Below are 12,576 nucleotides of genomic sequence, written 5' to 3' on the forward strand. Positions count from 1 at the left end.
TCCATTTGAGAAATCAAGCTGACGAGGGTCTGGATAAGGTTTCACTGTTATGGTGGGAGTGAGGCAAGGATGTAAGAGGACACTATTCTGCAAGTGAAAAATGGAGCTGGATCAAATGTGGGGTACAGCTCAATTCAAGATTGAACACAGTGGTGAGATTGCACATGAGCAGGCAACCAGGAAGGTTGATGGAGTCAGAGAAATATAGGTACTAAGGAGAGACAAAGAGGCTGGCTTCAGTTTAGCCAACATTGAGTTGTAAAAACTTTGACTCATTCATGACTCAACGTCAAACAGATGGATAGCACACAGCAGGCTTGCAGTCAGTGGTGATGGTGGAGAGCGCGCGCGGAGTGGGCGTAATCAGCATACATGTGGAAACTGACCTCAAGCTGCCAATATCACCTAGGGGCATGATGTACGTGATGAACAGGTAGCCTTGAGCTCACCTGGCACAGTAGAACATAGTGACCGCGTTGCAGCATGGAAACATGGAAGTGAAGAGCAGAATGAAGTTGTCAACAGTATCGAAGAAAGATTTGAGGATGACAAGGAGGCACTGAACAATTATAAAATGGCCTTCAATCGTGGAAGGGACACTTCCTTTCCACTGCTTCTATCCTCATTCTCTTCCTCCCAGCTACTCAAAGTATTCCACAGCACCTGCTATATGTTATATCAAACAGTAGCGAAATAATTTAAAACCTGCCACTTTACTGTTGAGCTTTAGACTTGTGCACTTCATGACGGCAGCAGTACAGTACCCTAGGTACTCACATACAATGTGTGTGGCATGATGGAATTCATTGGGTCTTGGTTATTCGGTATTATATTTCTTCTTTGACAAAGGTGCATTCAGCAGCTGTACTAAAAAATCTCATTTTGCACAAACAACTCCCAATTGCTTCCAAACTTTAAAAAAACTATGTTTTATTCACATTTCGTAAAATGTTTTGCACATATTTCCTTTAGAATGAAGCAACCAAATTACTTACACTATCCACAGCCAAGATTTTTGCCCAGATGAAAACAAGAAGGGGCCTTAATTCCCGAGCTGAACTCTGAAGCAGTTTCAAAACATATGGGAAAATACCAACAGATAATGCCTGTCGAGGAAAAACACATATGTGTCAAACTCATTAGCAATGACAGCCTTTTAAGTTCAAATGAAAGAAAACATAGACTCCAAAAAAGTGTCTTTGAATTGAATTCCAACAGCAAAATATCAATTAACTAGCTAAGGCATTCCAAATTTAGATTACTCACTTCCTAGAAATGGATTCCAATAAAATTGAACAAAGTTCAAGTTTTAAAAGAAAGAAAACAGGACACACAACTAGCAGTGAAGGGGACTATTAGAAATCAGGAATCTGAGTCTCAAATCATGAATCATGTAAAGTCGCCTGTTCTCAAGCAAAAAGAAATATACTTTAGCATAAATTTATATCTACTAAATCTTTATAAGTTCTGAAAATTCAAATATTGGTGCGTTACAACAGGAAAAACAATTAACCTCAGGTGAAAAGGTGCATCCTGATTTCACTTCTAAATGACTTCTTTTAAGATTATGTCTTCTTGTTCTGGATTCTCTCATGAAAGGAAATAGTTTCTCTGTATTGACCATATCAAATCCCTTTATCATTTTAAACACCTCGACTTGATCACCCCTCAACTGTCTAAGCATGAGGAGATACAAACCAAGTTTATAAAACATGTCCTCGTAATTTACTTCTGAATTGAGGGATAAATGGGATACTTTAAACACTTAGAATAGAATTGGAGACATACCAGACTCACGGCCCAGGGACCCAAATCTAAAAATCTTCCCAGTAAATCCAGTGCTCGCAGACGATGGACCTGGCTAAGCAGCACCTAATAGAGAGAAAGGACAGGAAATAACTAACAATATAGAATATTGCAGTTTATCCCAATAGAGATTTAATCTGGTATTAGGTACTGGCAACATCCAGCTTCATCTGCTTTACAGAAACAAACAAACAGCATCACAGACAGAAATGTCGTCCGAACCATGAATGAAATTTCTTTCTGTTCACATTTTAAGCCTAAGTTACAATAACAGTTGGCAGCAATCTTAGCATGCGATGAAAAAATTAGATCACTCTCAAATAGTTTCATCCAGAAAAATCATTACTGTTATAAATATAATGCTTACATAGGAATATAGGAACAGGAGTAGGCCATTCAGCCCATCAAGCCTGTTCTGCATTCAGTTAGATCATGGCTGATCTGTACCTCAACACCATTTACCCATCTTTTGTTCCATATCTGTTGATACCTTAACAAAAATCTATTGATCAGTCTTGAAAATTTCAATTGACCCAGCATCCACAGCCTTTTGAGGGAACCAGTTCCAGATTTCCACTACTCTGTGAAAAGGTGCATCCTGATTTCACTTCTAAATGACTTCTTTTAAGATTATGTCTTCTTGTTCTGGATTCTCCCATGAAAGGAAATAGTTTCTCTGTATTGACCATATCAAATCCCTTTATCATTTTAAACACCTCGATTTGATCACCCTTCAACTGTCTAAACTCGAGGGAATACAAACCAAGTTTATAAAACTTGTCCTTGTAATTTAACCCTTTAAGCCCTGGCAGCATTCTGGTGAATCTGCGACATACCCTTCCCAAGGCCAATATATCTTTCATTCAGATTATCACCTGACACCCATTTCATCCACTTTCTGATCTACTTTGCAGAAACGTTCGACATACCACTAAATAATACTGGAGTGACACAGATCTAGGTTCACTCAATGCTTAAGAATTAGCATCCCAGGATGGAAAATTGCAACAGTTTAGCTTGAGCACATTGTAAGGTCACGTGGCAGCTTTTAATATTTCTTTCCCTCACACTCAGAAGGTAGGAACTGTCCTTCCTCCAGACACATCAATGGATGACATCAACATCACCTACTGAATTAACACCAGGAGGTGCACTTGGGCAGTGCAAGAGGGGCATTCTGTAAAGGACCCAAACATTCACTCTTGTTTGGTGCTCTAGATACATAAAATACAAAGATGAATAAAAATTACGGCTCATTCCGTTACTGCTTATGAACAGATTAGCAGCTAACCTCCCTAAATCCGGATTGCTGCAAGTCTCAAATACTTAAGTTTAGAATTTCAGCAAGTCATTTGTTTGCTGCAGCACCATCTGTTCTAATGTGGCATCTAATGCAAAGGTCAAGAGTTCAAAATCTGGACCAAATGCCCTCAGGAAAGGATAAAAGGTAACTAGTAAAACTAAGGAGAATATAATTATGATCCCAAATATTTTTCTTGCTTCAAAGTTGATTTTAAAATATCAAACTTTAAATAAATTAAACAAGGAGACTGAATTCCTGAAAAAGTCTTATATTTGCTCCATGAATTATGCAAATTTTTGCATTAAATCACAACGAATCCTGAATATTTTGTAACTGTTAAATAGTCAAAGATTTCTTGCAACAGCTACTTGGAAATAATCTTTGTATCCTCCTACAGAGTGAGCTGGTATAGGAATGAGCTAGGAACAGAGCAATAATAGTTGCCAAATTCCCATTTTGGAAGTAGAGTGGGAATTAGGAGCAGAGAGGAAGAAGAGTCATTTAATTGAAATTTAAGTAGATAAAAAATATAAACTTTAAAACTTAACTAACATTTATAGTAAGAATGGCAGCACAGGAAGGAACAGTGAAGTAGGGTTCCTGCAGGATGTGAGAGGTTGGAGTAGCAGACACTAACAAAAATATCTGCGAGAAGTGGCTCCAACTGAGATTGTTTGCACTCAATATCTCAGAACTTGAGGCAGAGTTGCAGACAATCTGAGGTATTAGGGAGAGAGAGAGGGTTTTTTGGAGCAACAGTTTCAGAGATAAAGAGCAGGCAGTGGTGAGGAAGGAGAGGTGACTATCCACAGGTCAGGGAAAGTATGGAGGGACCTACTAGACCAGGAATGTCCAGAGCAACTTATTCTCTCCAATAAACTTGAAATATTGGCTTCCTGTGTGGAGGATGAGGATTCTGGGCAAGACCATCAAATGGCTCAAAAAACGAGACGGCATGGGGAAGCTGGGGTGGGTGAGGAGATTAGCAATTCGGTTGGGAATGCGGTAGTAATAGGAGACTCAATAGTTAGAGGGGTGGACACTATCTTTTGCACGTCCATGTCCCGTGGATGTTTTGTTGCCTCCCAAGTGTTAGGATACGGGACATTTCTGAGAGACTGGAAAAGATTATGGAAGAGGAGGGAGAGCTGCCACATTGTGGTCCAAGTTTAATGTCAATGTTCTAGGAAAGGAAAGGCTTGAGGTCCTGCAAAGGGTGTTTAGGAGATTTGGAAGCAGCCTTGGATTACTTCCCCAACCATGTTAGAATAGGAAAGGACAGGAAGATTAGGGGGTTCAACATCATCCAAGAGATTGGGGGCAATTTTAACCCCCAAGAACAGGTGGGTTGGAGTCGGGTGGGAGTTAAAGAATAGTTGTTTTTTGAGTTGCGACTGCAACCCACCTCCACTTCCGGGTTTAACGTGGGTTGCAGTGTAAAAGCACAGGTTTCCCACTGGGAACACAGAGTCAGAAAATGTTGCGGTCGCGACCCAAAAAACAACTATTTTTAACTTCCCACCCACCCTCAACCCACTCGTTCGTGGGGTTTAAAATTACCCCCATGGTGTCAGAATGAGGATTTCTGTAAGTTCATAAGCTGCTACATCAACATTTTTCTTCACCCACTGAATACTTGATCCTCCTGGCAATGACACAGTGCATTCTACTCACACATGAAGCCGAAATGTCACTAAGCTAAAGTTCCAGAACAAAGCATCAGAAATAATTACATGAAGTATTTATAAAGTATTATGGACCAATGCGTTGTTTAAACATTTGCCTTGTGGTTAGCTAATTGTGAAATCCATCCAACGCATTTTAATTTTCACGATGGTTTGGAACAGTTTTGCATAACTGTTACTTACAAAAATGAAATGAATCCCCAATATTTCAGAGGTGGTCATTCAACCTCCTTCTCAGCCACAGTAATTACCATCCTAATGTAGATTATACACTCACCTGCAAGACAATTGGCAACTGCTCTGGTGGATTCCTGTTCTCAACACCCATTGTCAGCCAGACCTGGAATGCTGTCAGCTGCTCAGCAAAGAATGGACTGTGCTGTAAAAGAGGTAATTTGTGGCATTGAGCATAAGAACATAAGAACATTTACCTGAGGAAGGAGGAAGCCTCCAAAAGCTTGTAGATTTCAAATAAAAATTGTTGGACTATAACTTGGTGTTGTAAAATTGTTTACAATTGTCAACCCCAGTCCATCACCGGCATCTCCACATCATAAGAACATAGGAACAGGAGGAGGCCATTTAGCCCCTCGAGCCTGTTCCGCCATTCAATGAGGTCATGGCTGATCTGTGACCTAACTCCATATACCCACCAGAGCGCCCCATATCCCTTAATACCTTTGGTTAACAAAAATACATCAATCTCAGATTTAAAATTATCAATTGAGCTAGCATCAACTGCTGCTTGCGGAAGAGAGTACCAAACTTCTACCACCCTTTGCGTGTAGAAATGTTTCTTAACTTCACTCCGGAAAGTCCTGGCTCTAATTTTTAGGCTATGTACCTGTAGTCCTAGTCTACCCAACCAACGGAAATAGTTTCTCTCTATCTACCCTATCAGTTCCCCTTAAAATCTTGAAAACTTCCATCAAATCACCCCTTAATTTTCTAAATTCCAGGGAACACAACACTAGTTTAATTTAACCCTTGGAGTCCAGGTATCATTCTAGTAAATCTACGCTGCACTCCCTCCAAGGCCAATATATCCTTCCTAAGGTGCGATGCCCAGAACTGAACACAGTACTCCAGACATGGTCTCATCAGGGTTTTGTATAGCTGTAGCATCAGTGTGAACATTTGAAAAGATATGTGAAATACTCAATTTCGCAAGCACTTTCTGAAATCTAAACTGTTGAAATCACACTGTATCTAATATACCTAATATTTACCATTGAAAATGGGACTGCTACAATTAATTAACTGATGAGGAACTAGAAGGCAGTTTAAGAGATTTAAGGGACAAATACTATAAAAGAGCTATTTCAGTAAATAAAACTCACTTTCTGCAGATAGTATACAATCTGCCCTATTATAAATTCTACTCTGCTCTACGCAAAAACATTCAAAGTAATATAATCCTCTGCACTTTGACAAGTAGATACTGAAAACACACCCAAACGGAATGACAGGCCAGAAATAAAAATCTTTAAAAGAGAAGTCCTATCAATCCAGTATAGATTTGGGAATAAGACTGTTTAACTTTAGGTATATTCTTATTCTAATATATTTATTCTGAATGAATTAAGTCAATAACTGAATAAAAGGAAAGGAAATCATTAAAATAATCTCTTTCTAAGATTGTGAGCTGCTTTGAACTGACACTAAACTTGCAGCACAAGCGCATCTGTGGCTGCCATTCATTGTGAGGGATAGGAAGAATTTAACAAACCTTATTTGCACTGAGAGTGTTTCATAAATTGGAAGTGATCTCTCGAGACCTTGTACAGTTTTGTCCACAGCAGCTGACACTAAAAAGAGTGTGTGGTAGGTTTCCAAACAGATATAATTTGTCCCAAAGGGAAGACGACTCAACAAGTCTTACAAACCTCGGAATGGCCATAATTCACAGTCATTTGGCCACTACAGCATTTGTCTCGAGTGTTACTCAAGAACTGCTATCACTTTGGAATTCTTTCATCACTCAATGCTTCACATCTCTCCCCCTCCCTACTTCTAGGAGATAAACATCCTTGCAAATGTGGCAGGTTTTAAAATCAGAGTTTGGTTTAAAAAGTCTAATTGAAAAATGATTAGTTAAAAATTGTCTTCTTGGATGAGATTTTCTGCATTCAAACAGCCTGGATGTGACTGATGCAGATGAACATATATAGGGTGGAAAGGAAGGGACACAGTTGTATATATTAAATGGAACAGATATTCTAATTCTCTCCTCCGCTTCAAGTGCCCCATCTTAATTCAGGGGAGGGGGGAATTGGGAGGGAATGCAGTGCATGTCCGACTGGCTTTAAAGGTCAACAGAAAAACAAAAGGGAGTAGAAAGCTGGCAAGCTGTTAATACAAAATTCAAACACACTTGTATTTGTGCTCTTGAATTTTAGTTCTCGTTTTTTAAAGATGCAAATGATATAGGTTGCATTTTTTAATCCTCACCTCCTTTAAAATAGTGAGGAGCCACCACACAAATGCTGCTGTGATGATGTTCTCCAAAAATCGATTGTCGCTGCTTACTGAAAGGCATGCAAATATTATGAAGGGCTACCGTTTCAAACTTGTCAGTGTTAAAAACCGCAGCTGCAACAGCAATTTTTAACAGTTAACATAGAAAACCACCGCAGGGCACGTCACAGAGGCAGTAGGAAAATAATGGACGCCAAGCCAGAAGAGGAGAGATCTGGAGGGATGACCAAAAGCTTGGTCAAAGAGGTGTGTTTTAACGAGAGTCTTAAAAGGAGGGGAGAGATGTGGGAAGGTAGAGGTGTTAGGTTGGGAATTCTAGCGCATAGGACCCGCAGCAACTGAAGGCAAAGTTGCCACCGGTAGAGCGAAGGGAGGGATGCACAGCAGGCCGGAGAATTTGGTGGGAGGAGGGCATTATATCTGTGGAGGTGGTCAGAGATAAGGAGGAAAACGGCCATGAAGGACAAGATGGAATTTAAACACAAGAATAAGAATTCAAAATCTGAGGCATTGGGGGACAGGGAGCCAAAATAAGTCAGCAAGGATAGGGGTGATGGGCGTATTGGACTTGTTGCAGGTTAGGAAATGGGCAGCAGAGTTTTGCATGAACTGAATTTTATGGGGGGGTGGAAAATAGAAAGTCAGCCAGTACAGCATTGGTATAGTCGAGTCTGGAGGTGACAAAGGCATGGATGAGGGTTTCAGCAGTAGATGGGCTGAGACAGGGGTGGAGGTAAATGATTTGTGATGGAGAGAATATGGGTTTGGAAGCTTAGCTTAAGGTCAAACGGGACAGAGAAGTTGCAAACAGTCAGGTTTAGCCAAAGACACTAGTTGGGGAGGGGGATGATGTTGGTGAGGACAAGGAGTTTGTGGTGGGGGCTTTAGACGACGGCTACAGTCTTCCCATATTCACACTGGGAGATGCTGATGTTCTTGGGCACCACCCCATCCTAACTTCTTAAAGTATCAGCTACCCAAAAGAAAACAGCGCATCACTGAAGTAAGTATGCAACACAAAATACAGGCCAAAATAAAAAGTCAAGATATACTGCATCATATAGAAAATTGACAACCTGCAGTCCCCTAGAGATACCATGATGGATGGGATAAAAATGTCAAATATATTGACATGGAGACAAATATTTTTTTAAATCTGTGAGCCAGTTTTCTCCATAAGGCTCCAAATTGCTCTGAATTTGCATATAAACTCAATGTTTGCTTTGCAAATTAGGTAGGATATACACAAAAGAGGCTTTAAAAAAACGAGTTTTGTTAGAGTTGTTGAAGAAGTTGAAACCATTCACCGGAGTCTAGTCATTAACTGTTGCCACAAATCAGTTTATCCCTATATGCAATATTCTGTTGACATAAAGGAGGTGCATTTTTCTTGGAGCTTCTCCTGCTCCAGCACCGGAAGCTTACACACACACGTCTATGGAGCTACAGCAGCAAAGCGGGAGAAGCTCGGAGAAAACTCACCCCCAAGTTTTTTTTTAAATGGTGTCAGTTTCCGCTGCAGAGCCGTCTTTCAAATTTCACATTTCTTTTAATGGATTTAGATGTACTATTGAGTTCCATAAAGATACAAAATGCAATTAATTATTGGGAGAAGAGATGTTGCTTAACGAGCAAAAATACATTTATCATTAAGGCGTTAGTGCCTGCAACCAAAGTTAAAATTGCCAAGATTAGTTTTCAAGGTTAACGTTTAAGAACAATGAAATTTTAAAATACAATTTGTTTATGTAGAAACACGGCTTCAAAATGACTGATGGGAGGGGATGAAGTAGTCATGGAGAATTTACTACATGGGAAGTAGTTTGTTTGATCTTAAAGTTTTGTTCATTTTTACTTGTTAAAAGGCTTAATATTGGAAGTTAAAAATTAGAAGTAGTTAAAAATTGGAAGAGTTAAAACTGCCATTTGCACTCTACATCTTTACTACCTCTGTACACAGAACAGTTTTTTTAAAAACAAAGTTCATTTTACAACATTAATTAATATCAACTCTTGACCACTCAACTTTCCCTCCTGGCTCCCATGCCTATTGACACTGGCTCCCTTTCCTCAGCACTGTCCGCTCAAAACCATCGTCATCACTCTGCTCCTCAAATAATCCATCCATCCATCTTTTCCAACTACCACCCAATTCCTAACCTTCCTTTGCTAAATGTCCACAAACGTATTGACACCCACCAGCTCGGAGCTCATCTCTCTCAAAACTCCTAATTCAAATCCCTCTAGTCCAGCTTTTGCTCTTCTCACAACACCGACACAGCTGTGGCCAAAGTCATGAGTGACATCCTCTACGATTGTGACCATGGTGCATTATCTTTCCCTGTGTTCCTTGACCACTTTTCAGTATTTGATACAGTCAGTAACACCATCCTCTTACATCACCTCCCTCCGTTGTGCAGCTGCATGGGATTGCCTTTGTGTGATTCCAACTCCTACCTAACCAAACATGGCGTGCACAAGTCCAGCAATGGCTTCTCCTCACACCCTGCAAAGGACCTATTCTTAGCCTCCTCCTCACATGATGCCCCTCGGTAACATCATTCACAGCCACAGGTAATGAACCCAAATCTACCTCTCCATCACCTTTTAGACCCTACAACCACCTCTGCACTATCAGGCTCCATGTCGGACATCAAGTTACAGAAATGCCACAACTTCTTTTAACTGAACATCAGGAAGACTGTAGCCATTGTTCCCCTCCCCTGCCATAAACTCCACTCCCTTGCTGCTTTATAAATTTGCGTACATAAAAAAAAGCGGCAGGGAAATTCTATGTTCAAAGCATAAGTGCTAGTTTTAACTTCTGTCATTAATAACCCTTTTATCAAGTAATAAGTAACAAATCTTCATGAAGTTCAAACAAAATATCTCCCACAAAGTAAATTCTCCATGGCATTTCCTACAAAAATGTTATATCAATATTTAACAATACTCACTAAGTTAGTTTTGAAAACAATCTTGGCAATATTAACCTTGGTTGCAGCAAAGATACTAACATATTAAATCTACTAAGTTTACTTTTGCTCAATGGTCAAACATCCTATCCCAATAATTCAGTTTGCCAAATGTTACATAATAAATTTCAGGATTAAATTATGGGGGATCTGATTAAAATGTTTTATTTGCTGGGGAAGTGCAGCTTTTAATTGCATTTTTATATCTTTGCAGCACTCAGTAGTGCACATAAATAAATCAATTGAAAGAAATGTGGAATTTCAAAGATGGCTTCCAGCAGAAACTAGCCCCATGAAACATTTTATGTCAAAAGAATAATGATTAAAAGGCTAAGCTAATTTGCAGCATCTACAGAAAATGCTTTCTATTTCTTCATTACTTCAACAAATGTGACAATACTTTATAAATAAAGGGAAAATCTGCAAATGCTAGAAATCTGAAATAAAAACTGAAAATGTTAGAATACATAGAAGGGCAGTCAGCATCTGTAAAAAGACAGATTATCGTGTCAGGGGTGAACTCTTCATTTGTGTATTTCTAGCACTTTCTACTTTTATTTCAAGTAAAACTCTGCAGTTTAAAGCCTCATTTGCACTAATCCAGTTATACCCACTTTAATTTACAAATGAAACAATGGACTTGCATGCAAAATCAAACCAAATATTAATGGGGGGAAATATCCGGGTATACAGATTACACACCAAAATCTGATGAATTAGATGGTGCTCTGTTGCTGTAACTACTCGGACACAGTAGATTTGTCTCTTCTCCCACCCTCCTATCTTGACCAGTGTGTGTGCAGCGGAAGAAGAATAAGTTGCATTTTTTTTCCTAACTATTTGTCTTTTATGTTTAGTCCTAATCTCTTCAGCCAGCCCCTGCACAGTGGCAATAGTAGTTTGAGAACACTGCACCCTGGAAGGGTCAGATCATTATTAAATGCTTCTATTAATCAGCAGTAGTTGCAGCCATTCCTTTTCATCACCCCCACACCTGCTGACTTGGACAGTGGATTCATCTGATGTCCAAGCCAATACTAAAAACAGGTATAAAGCAGTGATGTCAATGAAGAAAATGCAGTTGTATTTTCACATAATGTAGACTTTGTAGAGCTTAGCCTCTGTCTCTTTCAATTGACAAGAGCACACGGAAAACCATGTTCTGAGATTATACCAGGTTGATTGAAGTGCATGTTGGGTTACACACAAAACTCCATTACAAAGAAAAGAAAGAAAATGCATTTATATAGCATCTTTCACGTCCTCAGGATGTCCCAAAGCTCTTCAGAAACCAATTAAGTACTTTTCAAGTGTAGTCACTGTTGTAATGTAGGAAACACAGAAACCAATTTGTGCACAGCAAGGTCCCACAAACAGCGATTAAATAAATGACCAGGTCATCTGTTCTGGCTGTTGGTTGAGGGATAAATGCTGACCAGGACACCAAGAGAACTTCCTTGCTCTACTTGGGATTTTTACGTCCACCTGAGAGGGCAGATAGGCCTCCGTTTAACATCTCATCCAAAACACAGCATCTCCCTCAGTACTGCACTGAAGTGACAGCCAAGATTATGTGCTCAAGTCTCTGGAGTGAGGCTTGAACCCATAACCTTCTGACTCAGAGGCGAGTGCTACCACCGAGCCACGGCTGACAAGTATTTATAGTTCAGTTAAAGATAACTCTTCAGTTACTCTGGGGCTCAGAGTTTTTATATTAATCAGAACAAACAATGGCACAATAGGTTGTACTTCAAATTTTCTGTTTTAAAGATGGCAGATTAAACAAGAGCTTCTGATAAAAATTGGTCAACTCACCCTAAAAGCTGTTCCTTCTTCTATGATGGTGGGAAGTTGTGAAAGGCAAATGTCCACTGCTAGGTCCCAAGCTTGCCTGCAAAGTGATCCACAAATTTATACATTGAAATGACTAGTCAACATTTGCACTTCGGTGTTCATTTTATTGCTAACACCGCCATTATTACAGCAGTTATGCCAATCCAACATCGGCTATTCCTAACAGACCTGAAATTTTATTCTCAAAACATGTGTTCTAGATTCCTAGTTATGTGATTCATACGATTAGTTAAAAGATGCACGCCTTTCTCTAGTTTCTCTCCTATCGCCCCTCCTGCCCTCTCCAAGCTTGCCTTGTCCATGAGACCCACCTCCTGCTCCCATGACCACATTTCTAATAAATTGCTGACCACGCAAATTCATTTCCTCAATGCTGCCTCACATCGTAAATCGTTCCCTCTCCTCGGATACTATCGCTCTTTCAAAATCGCCATCATTATCCCCTCCTCCAAAAACCCACACTCGACCTCTGTCT

The 12,576-nt window shown here is 39.8% G+C and overlaps 1 protein-coding gene across 1 annotated transcript in view; it reads right to left on the bottom strand.

Moving 5' to 3' along the window:
* The window catches only part of rptor (regulatory associated protein of MTOR, complex 1), a 355,394-nt gene that overhangs the window by 161,180 nt on the left and 181,638 nt on the right, over positions 1 to 12,576 (bottom strand). Inside the window, exons 10-13 of the mRNA XM_068003988.1 lie at positions 12,063 to 12,138; positions 5,072 to 5,173; positions 1,789 to 1,872; positions 996 to 1,106 (exon numbers count right to left, since the gene is read on the bottom strand). Coding sequence (XP_067860089.1) covers positions 996 to 1,106; positions 1,789 to 1,872; positions 5,072 to 5,173; positions 12,063 to 12,138 — 373 coding nt within the window. The remainder of the gene's footprint in view (positions 1 to 995; positions 1,107 to 1,788; positions 1,873 to 5,071; positions 5,174 to 12,062; positions 12,139 to 12,576) is intronic.

The sequence above is a fragment of the Heptranchias perlo genome, chromosome 23 (assembly GCF_035084215.1).
Source record: "Heptranchias perlo isolate sHepPer1 chromosome 23, sHepPer1.hap1, whole genome shotgun sequence".
NCBI classification, from domain to species: domain Eukaryota; kingdom Metazoa; phylum Chordata; class Chondrichthyes; order Hexanchiformes; family Hexanchidae; genus Heptranchias; species Heptranchias perlo.